The sequence below is a fragment of the Mytilus galloprovincialis genome, chromosome 14 (assembly GCF_965363235.1).
Source record: "Mytilus galloprovincialis chromosome 14, xbMytGall1.hap1.1, whole genome shotgun sequence".
In the NCBI taxonomy this organism is placed as follows: domain Eukaryota; kingdom Metazoa; phylum Mollusca; class Bivalvia; order Mytilida; family Mytilidae; genus Mytilus; species Mytilus galloprovincialis.
In genome coordinates this window covers 2,542,957-2,559,783 of record NC_134851.1, presented here as the reverse complement: position 1 = coordinate 2,559,783, position 16,827 = coordinate 2,542,957, and the positions used below count along the sequence as shown (strand labels likewise).

Sequence of the window (16,827 nt, the reverse complement as noted above, 5' to 3'; positions counted from 1 at the left end):
GTGTCGCAGTTCCCAATTGGCTAATCCAGTTGTCCTGTTTTTATCTACGGAGAGGCGTTGCAACCTTTGATTGCGTTGAATAAGAACCGCAATTTTTATACGTGTGCATGTAACAAATTTCGTTGTAGAGGGGTCTAAATACAGCACAAAAATGTTCAAAAAGACCAAAAGAGTGCAAAAATATAATTTAACAAAACTCATTTGACTAACGGGTTGAACAACTGATATTCTTAAACCCTGCTGCCTGCCATTGCCAAATAAATTGATCACAAGGTGTAACAAATCTATATTGATTTAATACCAAGTAGAAACTATAAACTTGCGGCAAAGATGATAAACCACAACATGAGGTGCTAAATTTTTTACACCATATGCGTCTTTGACAATTAAAGTCTCTCCAGTGATGTTAGAGATCGATAAGTATTTGTAGGCCATTTTAATTACCTCAATTTAGAATAGACTCTTGAATTGTGAAGGGTTAAAATAGGATGTACTGACTATATAAACCGGAGGGAATGTATAGTACAAGCCCAAACGAAATAAATATAAAAATCTAAATTGAAAACAACGTTCAAAACTATGATTGCGTTGGATAAAAACTGCAATTTTTATACATGTGCATGTAACAAATTTCGTTGTAGAGAGTAGTCTAAATACAGCACAAACAAACATTTTCCAAAAGACCAAAAGGAGTGAAAAAATATATTTTAACAAAAAGTCTTTGACTAACAGGTTGAAAGGCATTTTCTAAATTTATGGAAACAAATGTAAGGAATTTTACAAAATACATAAAAGTCTATAAAACTGAATGGAAAGTACCCAAAATTGAGGAACTGGAAAAATCATTGAATATAGCATGCAATTTAAACAGTTAAAGTTTATTGTTGTAATAGATTATTTTTTGAAAAAGCTTTTGAAAGTTTAGTGTTACATCTAGTCTTACCACCAACACTACAACCACATTTTGTGTAGCTCTGGCCATCACAAAAAAATCTTTACTGACAGCTTTTCTTAAGGATATTTCATTATCAAAATTTACAGATTCAATAGCAATTAAGTTACTGTAAGACAGTTAAAACTGATTCCTGGTGTAAAGTCCACGTAGTATTTAAACAATTTGCCTGAAACTGAACAGCCATTTTGTTGAATTTTCAATAAAAAGTTCAGGCACTTTACAAAATGACTTGGTTGTTTAGGCCTTTTTTTAAAATGCCTGTCAACTTTATGCATATCAAAAGACGCTTAAAAATTCAGTCATTTTACAAAATCCCTAAATATAGAAAATGCCTGTAACATATTTCATGACAATAAATGGAATAAATGGATAAAGAAATTAATCTGATTAGTTTCATATACTAATGATACAATTAACAACCGTGTAATCATTTTCTATCTTATTATATATGATAACGCTTGAAAAGGTGACATTCTTAAGCGCACATCCATTATTGCAAAGTAAATGCACTCCCCTCCCTCAGCGTTTTCTCCTTTCGAATGTTCAAGTTTTTATATTTTTATTCATTATGTATTCGAAAATGATTTAGTTTAGGTAAAAAGGACTAAAATGCATTTTTTCTTAACGGACAGGATGAATATTTACACACAGGTACTGGTTTAATCTAGTAATAATGTATTTACTTGTAAAACTCAATAATAAACAAATTTATTGACCACTTTCACACGAAACAACAATGACGTTTATGTATATAAATATGTATGTGTTTCAGACCATATGAGTTTTGGACCATGCGCGTATGATCATGATCATATGCGTATATACGCAAATGTTCCACCCGAATACAAATGTATTGTCCAGGTTTCAAATGGACATTTTCAAACAGTCGTCTACACAGACATTTACAAAGATACCGATACCTACACTGACTATTAAAATATAGGGACCGTATCAAAATGTCAAAACTTACTGAAGTAATGCCCTTTTAAAACTTGTTTCAGAAATAAAAAAAATAAATATCTTCAGGTAGAATTGTATATTATTTAAACCCATGTTCGCGTACTAAAGGAGGTTTCTATGAGTTAGGAGTACAATAAGTATATTTTTTTTTGTTTGGCCATTTTTACCATTTACAACTTGGACAGAATGTTGACGAATCCTTTTACGGATTATTACTGGCTGCTCGTAGCTTTACTTCAGAGTTAAAGGTGTACGTTTCTGTATATTTTGCAAACTACTTATGCTTTCTTTTGTTTAATAGTCAAAATACGCTTACCTGCTTGTTGCACTTTGGTCAATGTAAAAATAATATTAATATAAATATAATATGTTAAATGATATGTTTGGTGTGCATGTCTATAGTATGAATTACATTGCATATACTATTGTTCTGCAAATATTGTTCACGTACTATATGCCCTTTTTTGATAATTTAATGGTTTTTAAAAAACAGAAATTTAAAAAAAAAAGAACCGATGGTGGACATCAACACATTTATTCACAAACACAATGCATTTTGAACAAAAACTAAATGTTTATTTTCAAATGAAAAATTACATTGTTCATAAAGTTATAAACATTCATATATTTCTTCATCTTGAACATTTTATTCATGGCAGGACGAGGAAAATGTAAATCAATAAAATGGCAAGCTTTTATTTTTAGAAAAGCTATTACTTGTTTCCTATTGATTCAGTACTGATGTGTATGATAACGCACACATATTACACATGTTTAGAAAATGGATTCATTTTCTGTAGTTTTAAAAGTATACCATCTAAAAGGCTGTTGATAACAACTATTGTGTCGCATATTTACATTAAAAAAATCAATATGTGTATTATAAGGAGATGTCGTATTATTTTACACAAATTATTTGGTAGTGAAGATGGAAATTTTAAATAGGTTAAACTATGTGAAGTTTGTTGATATTAAGTTTAGAGTTCAGAATGAGTGTGATTTTAAGGAGGAATATCCTGATATGTATAGTTGAAACTGTTAATTCATGTAAACACGAGAAACTTTGAACAATTAGGGATTTTGGTTAAACGTGAAGATTATGTATTTTTTGTTTCGATAAGTGATATTTATCATATTAATGAGAAACTAGTTCATATATATTTACTTCTTTTAATACTGATTGAAATGATAAGATAGATATAGGTAAGTAAATATTTTTGGTTTGCATTTTCTTATTCAACTGTTCGACATAGATTAGTATACTCAATACACAGAGAAACATATAAAATATTAGGGTCTGTATTCTTTTATTTTAAAATGTATAGGGCCTTTTGCTCTTAAGAACTAATGTTCTCAACCCATCACTTTTATATGGCCTATGTTTCTTAATATTTGCTAGACATTATTTTTTACAGTATAAGCATATTATAAGTTATCTACGTTCATATCCGTAGATATGGATATTTTAACACCCTGAAGTACCCCAGTACACCATGAGGCGTAGCCGAAGGGTGTACAGGGTACTGAAGGGTGTTAAAATATCCATATCTACGGATATGAACGTAGATAACAAATTTATCCCCGGTCTTAGTCCGAATCGAGCGAGTATTATGAAAATTCGGGTACAAAGTGTAACGTTTTTTTATTATCTAAAAAAGTGTTATGGAAATTTGGAAATTTTACATATTTTTTACGGGGTGTAGGGTACTACCTTTGATAGAACCCTACAGGTAGTCAAGTATAAGACGTTTTCAATACGGAGACAAAGAAACTGGATTGAGTCAAATTTGGCGCTCAATGTTGTGAGAGTTACGTCATAGATGGTATGACGTCAACGTGGGTCATTTGCATAGCTAGGTCAGTAGTCCAATTCCTTGAAAATGTGGCAGTCAAGTGATGCATTTAAAGAAATGAGTGTAAATGATTGGCATATAATAGGAAAAAATCGTTAATGAGTTGAATATTTAATTCTAAACATTATGGATAATCTACAGAATTCAATATTTTACAAGGAGTAATCATGGAACTAAGGAAAACTTGCATGAAGTTCCCCGGGATAATGGTTAGCAACGTCCGAGGATATGGGTTAGCAACACCCAGGGGCTATGGGTTTTGTAACGACGTGCGTTAACCAATCAAAATGTACAACACCATGATTCAGAAGTATAAAATGGCTGGTCGTTTAGTACCAGTTACAAATATTTATTAAAAAAAGGTTTATCACCAATACTGGTTTTCCTCATGAAAAATACACAACAGAAAAGAGTTAAGCAATGCTAAATGTCCTGTTCAAGAATCCCACCGGACGGCGGTCTTAGAACTCACTATACACATGATAAAGGGGAAATTCTAAATGTATATCTGTTCTAACTAAATATTTCTAAAATTTTATAAATGTGATCGAAAAAGATTAATTTACGAAAAGCATTATTGCATTGATTTTAAAATGTTAAGTTAACTAGCATGACTATTGCTTTTTTTCCCTTTCGAAGGTGACGTTTTGTGAAACACAGATAGTTCTTAAAGTGTGTAAAACACATATGAAGCATCAATGTCTACATATGCATCAATATCTACATATGCCAGTGGATTAGATGGCACCTGCGTGACCCATTATTCATTAATTAGTCCAGCCATGTAGCATTTTTAATAATATATGTCTTTACCTTTTTTTTACATTTTTTAAATTTTTGTATTGATAAATATATAATATGTAGGACTCTAAAGTGCGAAGGGGACGCTAATGTACGATAATCACGCTAAAGTCCGATGGTATGCACTAAAGTAAAGTGACTCCATACGTTAAAGTATTATGGTTCGATAAAGTATGGAGGTAAGAAACGTAGTTGGATTATGAAATAAAAATGTCGTTTATACATACTAAAATGTGCATGCCAGAAAATATATTAAGAATATTTGGCTAACAACTTTCAAAACAAATTACAGAGAAGTCGAAGGGGGCTTTAAGTTTGCACTACGTCCGTCCGTCCGTCCGACTGTCCAACCGGCAAATTAGTCATGACAAGTTATAAATCAAATTTGAATTTTATTCGGGTCTGATGATTAAGTCCAGAGTTATCATGGTCCATATCTCATGTTAGAGTACTTCATTTTGTATGTTAAACCATATTTCTATACAAAGGGAGATAACTTACTTTTTAAAAGGCATTCTTTGGTCAATTGTTTGAAGAATTTTGTTATTATGTATAAACTAATTTTCTGAATGCTATATATCTATACTCATGATAAATGAATAAAGTTGAAATTGGGTGTCGCGTTTTCTTCTTTTAGATAAAATCCATGAATATTGTTCCACAAAGTGGTAATGAACAACGTAGTTTATTATGTGTTCATTTCAAGATTATTTGGGGGGGGGGGGGGGTATGTGGGGGGCTAAAATCGGAAAAAAAGGCCAGTTCGGATAAAACGTCCTTCACGACGTTCGGCTATGATATTTTGCAAAATTATGTCCCTTAGACATTTTTTGAATAAATGTCTGCTTCTGCACTTTTACTATACTGTGAAGTCTAGAAGTTCACATGCATAATACAAAGTTAAAAAAAAATAAGTTGGTTTACAGTATACAGAATTACTGAAACAAAACGGAAAGTCCATTATCAAATAGCAAAATCAGTCGTAGTCGATTGTTTATGAAATAATGTTTATATTAATTCACAATCAGCTATTTTCTCTACTAATATCTTTGTTAGACAATCTGAATATAAAAAACATATGATATCTTGGACCCAAAAAAGACATGCTGACATCCACTAGAAAATTCTAAAATTGTTGTATTTTTTCCTTTCAGCCAATTTCCAAAGCACTTTTATGTGAAAGTATATACATACTAGTATTATAAAAAATATGATATCATCATCTTGAGCAGGGTATAATAAAACAATTAAACACAGTTTATTCTTATAACAGGTGATTAATGCTAGCCAAGATTACAAAGTTCATTGCTGAGTATTTTTTATACGTCAGAGGTATCCACGTTTTATAATGACGTCAATTTCACAACTTACAGAAGAAGAGAAAAACTTCACCAGATTTTTCTTACTTAACTTTAAAGTATCTCCTGATATTGCAAGGCGATACTTTGATGTCAAATTTCCACCGGCACACTTAGCTTTAACTATTAACAATAATATGAATGCCATCATGAAATTAAACAAATCCAGAAGAATCAATGCAGCCCAACTAGAAATTCTAAGGGGTGTCCCTGGTACTATATGGCCATCATATCTTCCACCTATGACTGCTGGAGTCGGATCAACAGGTATACATTAATAATAAAGTTTATAATTTCCTGATGCACTCTCATTCTTTCAAAAAAAATTTAGTAGGCCAAACTAATGAATGTGACAAATAGCACTTGTTATTGAACCATGTAAAGATTCTTTGTTGATCGTATGTGTGAAAAAATAATGCTCTTCTAATAAAAAAAATATAGAAAGAAAGACATTGTTACGTTAGGAAAAAAAAAGAAAAAAGTAGTATGATTGCCAATGAGACAACAATCAACCAAACAGCTCATAAGAAAATGTAAACGCTACAATGTAAAAGGTTACCGAATAAGTACTTTCAACAATGTGCACACATCATATCATTATAAAAGCTATATGTTGACATGAATTATCATTAGTATGGTCATACATATAAATTAACTGTAAACCAAAACTCGGCATTTTGGAAATACCAAGGCTTTCCTGCCTCAAAATTAGATAACTACCTTAGCTGTAGGAATTTTCGGTCCTGAATTCACTCAAACTTCGTACTTTAATTGGTCTCTTAGTTTTTTTTCAATCGAGCGTTACTGATGAGGCTTTTGTAGACGGTATCTATGAGTTTATATACCTATAATCTGAATGAATGACTTTGCATCAGAAAGATGGTAGATATTCGGATATAACTTTTGTTTGGTTTGGAATATCAATCCTTTTTTTCCAAATAAATATTCTGAATTTGTCAAATTATTTAATATTACAGTATTAATCCAACTTAACTTACATATACTGCTAACGCCGAAATACGAAATAACGTTTCAACTCTACATCTTATAGTTTGATACGTTAATTGTTTTTAAAAGATTAAAGTTTTTTCTCGAAAATAATCAGAAGTGTCAAATAATTTCTCTGAAATTGACCCGTCCACTTTCTATCCTTTTTTCTAGCAACTTCTTCCAAGGACTTTGATCTGACAATGATGATATGTCTGTTACGTAATATAGGAGGTTTACCTGCACCTACGAATGGATGGGATCGACTTCCGCATCCGAATGATACGTTACCGGGAGCGGCCCTTGCTACCCTGAAGTGGTACAGAAACCAGTTGGCTCATACAACAGTTACTTCATTTGATAACAATGAATTCCAAGACAAATTAACTATGGTTGAGACGGTACGTTATTTTAGTCAAAGCAAATGCATATTCATTTTGTTTAGATATTCCTCATCGTAATTGTAATAACCAAAGAACACGTACTTGTTTGGTTCAGAAAATCTTCATTGTAATATATGAAGTAACATCCAAAGCACATGTTTTATTATTGTTTAACGATATTCCCGACATGAAACAATAAAAAATGTCTCAAACAAAATAGTATCACAAAACTACCGAAAGATGGCTTGCATATATATAATGAATACGGTAGGAAAAGTTTAAAATTTATTGTTAGACAAATGTTTTCTTCACCACAATTGAATGCTTGTTTATATGTCCAATGTCATACATTGCATTGCATATGTAACAGCATGAAGCTCATCAGCTTCTATTAATGTACCAGTAGTTTAAGATTAATTCGCATCTTCGGACAATGACAGGTGTACTATCATGGTCTCAGCTACGGCTTGTGACTATAGAAACACTGCGAGAAGTATTCGTGAGCGGATAGATTCTTAAAAACAGACGATATTTTGTGAAATGTATACCCTTGTAAATGCACTTCAAACAAGAGCGTCATAAACCTCAATATTTGATTCATTTTAATTTACTTCTTTTCAACTTCTACAAACGATAAAAGTGATAACATGAATTATGTGATTTTTTTCAAAATAAAAACATAAAATCTGATAAATGTTTAGAAGGATATGACCCATTAGGTATTTTTCATCATCCTCATCAAGTACGCGTATACCATGTACCGTTCTCATTTTAGGCGTTGCAAATTTTAAATAATGGTCAAAGACCAAACGAAGTAATTGAAATATTGAACTACGATCTTGATGGAGACCAAGCAAAATTATTAGCTAAAGATGACCTGGAGCAACTTAAAAAAGTGTATCTGGATCGTGGCAAGGAAAAAGAACAAATAGAAAGTGATTTCTCCCATTACAGGAAAGGCAATCTTCCGATTCACATCGCAGGTTTGTGTCAGAGTTTTACAATATTAACATTTTGAAGTCACTTAACGCAGGTCGAGTTACAGTTGCATACAGTTCTATAAATCGATATTGCGTTTATAAAAAGAAAACGGAAAATACAAAAAATGTGTTCATGGTCAGTTGTATGTTCAGTTTAACCCCGCCACATTTTTGCGCCTGAAGGTGACCTTCTGATGTTGTGTACTCTATGGTCGGGTTGTTGTCTCTTTGACACATTCCCCATTTCCATTCTCAAGTTTATCAGTAACTCAAGTATGACTTAGTTCTGAAATGTACATGTAGTTAATCATTACTAAAAAGTAAAAAAACAATAAAAATACTGAACTGCGAGGAAAATTCAATACGGAAAGTCCGTTATCAAATGGCAAAATCAAAAGCTCAAAAACGTCGAACAACTGGCATATTCCTTACTTGATATAGGCATTTTCTTAGGTAGAGAATGCTGGATTAAACCTGATCTAATAACTAGCTTAACATCTCACTAGTATGGCAGTCGATTATCTTGTCAACGATGTGCCCGAAGTAAAAAAATGTTGAAATTGATCATTTTGTATATAGATAATGCCCCTTGTATTAATAACTTGAGAATACAGCAAATTAAACTATTTGACATTTCAACTTCCAAGAACAAACAAACATTTTAACTACAGATTTGTTTTCCATTATGAAAGATAATTTATAATCTTATTAACGTTAAAATAAGCTTATTTAAAGATTTTGCTCAATATGTCAGTACCAAATGCATCTAAATGACTGTATATTTACTTTTACAGAGGAGAATGCAACTTTGGTTGAAACATGGATGAAAGATGATGAATATTTTCATGAGACAAAGGGATCTGAGCTTGTTTATGATCAAATGGAAGATTGTAGCTGTATTTTGGTGACATGAAATTTAGGATTTGGAAAGACCGCCACCATCCGACATGTCGCAATACAATATAAACTGAAAGGATTTGAAATAATTTCCGTAGAGTCACCAGAGGACATAATCAAATACAAAACAAATGAAAAACAAGTGTTTCTTATCGATGATGTCCTTGGTAAATATGATTTGGATCTGACACTGTTGGATACCTGGGAAAGAATCAACGAAAAGTTAATAAGCAGCATAGAAACAGGACACGGTTCAACAAAACTATTGTGTACACTAAGATTAAATATATCACTTCATCAGAGATTTAAAAATGCAACCACAATTTTAAACAAAGTAGTCATAAATTTAGAACAAGAGACTACAAGTCTTTCAAAAGAAGAGAAGCAGAAAATATTAATGAAACACCTGATGAGAAGTCATTTAGAAACTGAAATTGAAACAGAGGAAGTTGATTTAATGTGTAAAACGAATTATGCATTTCCTCTTCTTTGCAAATTAGTTGTAAACAATGAGGAAAGATTCAGAAAAAGAACAACATTCTTTAAGCAACCATTATCACTTTTAGATGAGGAACTTGATAAAATGAGTAATGAAAATAAGAACTTATATTGTATTTTGCTGCTATGTATGATGTTTAACGGCTCATTTAGTAGAAATATGTTTGACATTGACTCTGATGAATGTGATAAGAAAATATACAAAATGACGCAAACTTGCGGACTTCAAAGAAACATTTCTAAGATTGAACTTGAGAATGGCGCCCTTTCTGCCTTAAGATCTTATTTCAGAAAAGACAGTAACAATTTCGAGCAAATTCACAATGTTATTGAACAAACTGTCGGTTGGCAGTTCTGTACTATGAATCCCAAAGGAATATTTGAAAAAGCTTTAGAAAACGCTGAACAGAAACATCGGCAACACGTATACCAGGATAGTGAAAAGGAAAAAGATCAGATAGAGCATGTTAGCACTGTTGCGTTGAAAGGAAATTTTTTTAAAAACATCGCAGGTTTGTTTCAATATTTATCAATAAAACCAGTTTGAATTGTCTAATCGCTGGTCGGGTTACAGTGTAATAAATTATTTGTTTTTTAACTTCACATTAATTTCCAATCGTAAAGCAGAAAGCACCTTAACGTCGGCTCATGCTAACTTGTTCGTTAAATATTCAATTTAACCTTGACAAAATAAGCATTATTTTGGATATATTTTTATACAAACGCAAAAATTTCCGTATACTGTTGTGACGTTATCATCGTCGTCCTCGTCGTTTACACTCATTTGGTTTCTAGAAAAAAACTAAAGAATAAATGTGTGGATCTCTAGGAAATTGTATCACAAGGTTACATACCACAAACTGAATAGTGTGTGGTGTATTGTCTTAGCTGGGTTTTTTTAATTAGGGGCTATAAAAATTCCAAATTAACCATTATTCTTGTTTTAAAATAATAACTTGGGTTTAACTAAGTAACCATATATAAATTATTTCGTATAGGGACATGTTTTTTTACAAATGATTATAGAATGCAGTGAACTAAAAAAACAAATTAAAACTCCCGACCCTTTGGGTTTATAGGTCACTTTCTTAAATAACAAAGGTATGACGGATAAATAAATCAATTTTATCGAATATTTTCAAATAACTTTTTTTTACCTTTGGGGGTTATGGTCCTAACGATTATGGAAAAGCAATACTTGTATAATACTTTCCAGAAATCGCATATTGTTTTACTAATTTCAGTGCGGTCTAAATTCAAATTCTTTATCTAATATACTTTATGAAGCGGAATTTAATCTTCTTGTATATAAATACTTATGTAAGCCCGATATTTTAATTAGTCTACATTGAGGTCTAAAAGGTTCAAAATTATTCTTTTTTTATTTCATTTAAAATTGACATCTTTGGGATCTTTGATATAACTTTTCTTACAATTAACTTAGACATTTCAATTTGAGGCACGTTGTCGAGTTAGTCAATATTAAGGTAAAAAAGGACCAAAATTAAACATTATTTAGATTTTCACATGGTTCTTTGATAAATGGAATCTAACGGTGTGTTTAGATTTTCGATTTTAGAACTGGTTTTTAAATTGGTTCACATTAAGGTACAAAGTGTTTAAACTTATTATAATAAACTTAGTTTGGTTTTAACAAAAAATAAATGCAAGGAGTTCTTTTATATGTTGAATCTTATCATGTTTCCTTTTTTTTATGAGGCCAATTTTTAAGTTTAGTCAAATCGGGGTACAAAATGTGAAATTTTGCTATATTGTAACCAAAATTTAACACATGGGTTCATTAATATGCTTAATCTAAACGTGTATTTACATTTTGGATTTTACATTGAGGTTAAAATGTCCACAATTAAATTTTGTTTGATTTCATAAAAAAAAATATATTCTGATATGCCTATTCGAACCATGACTTGTAATTATTTTTTGGATATTGGATCGTATTTAATAAAAGTTCAATTTAAAATTTTCAGTTCTATGACCACATGAAACATATATGCTGTGTCAAATATGCACAATCCAAATTCAAAGCTTAATCAATCTTGAATGTTGTGTCCATACCTGTCCCATCTGTTCATGGTTCGGTATATGATAAGTATCAAGCTGCGTCAAAAAAGCTATTAACTAGTCATTATTATGCATCGCGGACGATTTTAATTTTTTCAAATTTGTTAACCAGAGATTTGCCCTTGAAAATGGGAAATACATTGCATAACCAAATTTAGGATTACCATTTTTTACTTGAATATACTTCTATATCGAAATATTTAAAACTTCAACACGATCAGGATGTTAGGAACAACTAACTTTAAAAATGTGCATAGTTAGGTCCGAGACCACAATTATTTCGTAGTGCATTTCTTTTAGAACATAAATGAATATTTAAAAAATCCCACCTGCGCTTTCTCAATTAAATTTTTACAATGTGTTGTACTACTTTTGGGACAAATTATATCAAAATTATAGAAAACTTCATTGGCTCTAACTCAAAATATGGACAATTTTATGTTTAGGGCGTCTTGAAATCTTTTGACAGCTTCCGAAGTGCTAATTTTCAACCTTTTTCAGCTGGACCAAATCACTACTTTCCTTTAAAATTCTGGACCCAAATTTTTTAACAGTGTAATTTCACCCCCCTACTTGCAATTTGAGGCATTAAAATTTTTGTGGTCTCAGACCTAATAGTTATTGCGTATTGTGTCAAATAAATTAAAGCTTGATAATATGAAAGCAATCCGTATTCGGAGGTACAACTTAGTTAGTCAATATATGATTTTTACAGATGCAAATGCAACTTTGGTTGAAACATGGATAGAAGATGATGAAACTTTTTATGAGACACAGAGATCAGAACTTGTTTATGAAAAAATAAAGGATTGTAGCTGTGTTGTGGTGACATCAACTTCAGGATTAGGAAAGACTGCAATTATTCGACATATCGCATTAAAATTCATACAAGAGGGATTTGAAATTATTCCCGTAGAGTCACCAGAGGATATACTCAAATACACAACACAGAATAAACAAGTGTTTCTTATTGATGATGTTCTTGGTAAATACAACTTAAGTCCGACAATGTTGGACACTTGGGAAAAAATCAACGACAAACTAGTAACCTACTTTGAAGACACGGGTATAGGTTCAAAGAAAATAATGTGCACAATGAGATTACAAATAGCACTCCATACAAGATTTAAAAAAGCTTCCACAATTTTAAACAAAGAAGTCATAAATTTAGAGTGTGAGCCTTATGCTCTTTCAAAAGTAGAAAAGCAAAACATATTATTAAAACACCTTCGGAGACGTAAGCTAGAGGAAACAGTTGAAAAGGAGGAGGTAGATATAATGTGTGAAACGAATAATTTGTTTCCTCTTATATGCAAATTAGTTTCAAGTAATGAAGACAGATTCAGAAAAAGAATTGCATTTTTTAGGCAGCCATTATCACTTTTAAATGAGGAGCTGAACAAGATGAGTAATGAAAATAAACAGATATATTGCGTGTTGGTGCTGTGTATGATGTTTAACGGTTCACTTAGCAGAAACATGTTTGACATTGACTCAGGTGAATGTGATAAGAAAATAAACAAAATAATGCAGACTTGTGGACTTCCAAGAAATATGTCTAAGAGAGAACTTGGTGATAGTGCACTTTCTGTTTTAGGATCGTATTTCACAATGGACAGTAATAGTTTCCGACTTATTCACGATGTTCTTGAAGAGACCGTAAGTTGGCATTTCTGTACTATGAATCCCAAAGAAATGTTTTCAGACTGTAATATTTTGTTTATAAGAGATCGAGTAAGAATTTATTCTGATGAAAACAAAAATGAAAGTGTTGGTGAAAATATTGTGATAATTCAGGAAGATGAATTGAACGAGGACCATCTTAGACCGTTGTATAATAGGTTGTGGGCTGAAATAAACAATGGCAGATTTTCAAATTTGTTGATGAGTCAACTTTTAAAGAATAAAAACTTTGTCCATGCGTTTGGAACCCATTTAGAAAAAAACAAGAGCACACTTGGATCCAAAAAACCCTTTTCTAAAATTAGTTCGGAGCGGAGAAATAGCTTCCATCCGTCTATTTTTCAGGAGTTTTTTAAGACTGTATCCATTGATGAATTTCGTGATAAAAAAAGATGCCATTAGTCGAGTTATAGTGGCTAAAGTAAACAGAAGTACACTAATGGACTGGATAGTTGCCTTCGGCTGTTATGAATTATTTCAATTTGCTTGGAGCTCGATTACAACCTCAGAACAGAAATGTATTCTCGGTAGAGGTTATATGTCTAAGTCATTCCTTCCTCTGGCTGTCCTGGGTGGTAGCTTAGGTATTGTAAAAGAATTAATTCGTACTGGAGCAGACGTTAACTGTTTTTCCGAGTTTTGGGAAACACCTTTATTTATAGCAGTTAAATTAGGTCGCTGTGATATTGCACGCTTGCTTTTACGCAATGGAGCACGTGTAAATCTTCGAGGATGGTTTGACATGAAGATTCCAATTTTAGTCACTTCAAACAATTACCATTTAACCCTTTTAATTCTTAAATATGATTTAAACCAGACCAAACTTCATAAAGCAGTCCGACATAACGATCTACATATTTTGAGATCAAATATTTCATCCGATATTATTGATAATAAAACAAAGAGCGGATGGACTGTCCTCCATTACGCTGTATTATTAAATAATTTAGAAGCTGTTAAGATTTTATTCCATGACGAATTGACCCAGAAAGATGAGTCTTATCCTGACTGTTTGCAAGTTGATCAAAGAGAATGTGTGTGGAGAAAGCCGACACCTACAGTAAGCATAGCTGACAAATACGGGTTAACTGCTGTCCATCTAGCAGCTATCAACAATAATACCGAGATACTAACTCTGATGCATCAGCATAAAGCTGACGTAAAGGTCCGTGATACTCTCGGTAGAACCCCTTTACATTACACAACTAGTGAAAGTGCAAAAACATTATTACTCTTTTATAGCGCTCAAAACTAACCTTTATTATAACGCAGATGATAGAAGAGAGAATACACAAACAGACTTAAATCAGCTTTCATAACAAGATGTTTTCTTATTACTCTACAAACTGCTTCAGAAATAAATGTATGACTGTATAACACATACCAGACAGTGAGAGTGATGCATCTTTACCTCTGTTATAATAGTTATAAAAGGTCACATACCAGACAGTAAGAGTGATACACCCTTACTTCTGTTATAATAGTTATAAATGTCACATACCAGTCAGTGAGAGTGATACACCCTTACTTCTGTTATAATAGTTATCAAAGGTCACATACCAGACAGTGAGAGTGATACACCCTTACTTCTGTTATAATAGTTATCAAAGGTCACATACTAGACAGTGAGAGTGATACACCCTTACTTCTGTTATAATAGTTATCAAAGGTCACATACTAGACAGTGAGAGTGATACACCCTTACTTCTGTTATAATAGTTATCAAAGGTCACATACCAGACAGTGAGAGTGATACATCTTTACTTCTGTTATAATAGTTATCAAAGGTCACATACCAGACAGTGAGAGTGATACACCCTTACTTCTGTTATAATAGTTATCAAAGGTCACATACTAGACAGTGAGAGTGATACACCCTTACTTCTGTTATAATAGTTATCAAAGGTCACATACCAGACAGTGAGAGTGATACACCCTTACTTCTGTTATAATAGTTATCAAAGGTCACATACCAGACAGTGAGAGTGATACACCCTTACTTCTGTTATAATAGTTATCAAAGGTCACATACTAGACAGTGAGAGTGATACACCCTTACTTCTGTTATAATAGTTATCAAAGGTCACATACCAGACAGTGAGAGTGATACACCCTTACTTCTGTTATAATAGCTATCAAAGGTCACATACTAGACAGTGAGAGTGATACACCCTTACTTCTGTTATAATAGTTATCAAAGGTCACATACCAGACAGTGAGAGTGATACACCCTTACTTCTGTTATTATAGTTATCAAAGATCACATACCAGACAGTGAGAGTGATACACCCTTACTTCTGTTATAATAGTTATAAAGGTCACATACCAGACAGTGAGAGTGATACACCCTTACTTCTGTTATAATAGTTATCAAAGGTCACATACCAGACAGTGAGAGTGATACACCCTTTCTTCTGTTATAATAGTTATCAAAGGTCACATACCAGACAGTGAGAGTGATACACCCTTACTTCTGTTATAATAGTTATCAAAGGTCACATACTAGACAGTGATAGTGATACACCCTTTCTTCTGTTATAATAGTTATCAAAGGTCACATACCAGACAGTGAGAGTGATACACCCTTACTTCTGTTATAATAGTTATCAAAGGTCACATACCAGACAGTGAGAGTGATACACCCTTACTTCTGTTATAATAGTTATCAAAGGTCACATACCAGAGAGTGAGAGTGATACATCTTTACTTCTGTTATAATAGTTATCAAAGGTCACTTACCAGACAGTGAGAGTGATACACCCTTACTTCTGTTATAATAGTTATCAAAGGTCACATACCAGACAGTGAGAGTGATACACCCTTACTTCTGTTATAATAGTTATGAAAAGTCACATACCAGACAGTGAGAGTGATACACCCTTACTTCTGTTATTATAGTTATCAAAGATCACATACCAGACAGTGAGAGTGATACACCCTTACTTCTGTTATAATAGTTATAAAGGTCACATACCAGACAGTGAGAGTGATACACCCTTACTTCTGTTATAATAGTTATCAAAGGTCACATACCAGACAGTGAGAGTGATACACCCTTTCTTCTGTTATAATAGTTATCAAAGGTCACATACCAGACAGTGAGAGTGATACACCCTTACTTCTGTTATAATAGTTATAAATGTCACATACCAGTCAGTGAGAGTGATACACCCTTACTTCTGTTATAATAGTTATCAAAGGTCACATACCAGACAGTGAGAGTGATACACCCTTACTTCTGTTATAATAGTTATCAAAGGTCACATACCAGACAGTGAGAGTGATACACCCTTACTTCTGTTATAATAGTTATCAAAGGTCACATACCAGACAGTGAGAGTGATACACCCTTACTTCTGTTATAATAGTTATCAAAGGTCACATACCAGA

The 16,827-nt window shown here is 32.4% G+C and overlaps 1 protein-coding gene across 2 annotated transcripts; it reads left to right on the top strand.

Moving 5' to 3' along the window:
• Positions 1-5,848: 5,848 nt before the first annotated feature.
• On the top strand, positions 5,849-14,800 carry LOC143059520 (uncharacterized). Of its 2 annotated transcripts, none has more exons than XM_076233035.1 (5): positions 5,849-6,194; positions 7,089-7,315; positions 8,073-8,280; positions 9,072-10,184; positions 12,470-14,800. In XM_076233035.1, exons 4-5 carry the CDS (start codon positions 9,572-9,574, stop codon positions 13,837-13,839), a joined length of 1,983 nt encoding a protein of 660 aa, XP_076089150.1. In that variant the 5' UTR covers positions 5,849-6,194; positions 7,089-7,315; positions 8,073-8,280; positions 9,072-9,571; the 3' UTR covers positions 13,840-14,800. The 2 variants fall into 2 exon arrangements, with proteins under 2 accessions (XP_076089150.1, XP_076089151.1); XM_076233036.1 differs by having other exon boundaries at positions 12,470-13,677.
• The last annotated feature ends 2,027 nt before the right edge of the window (positions 14,801-16,827 follow it).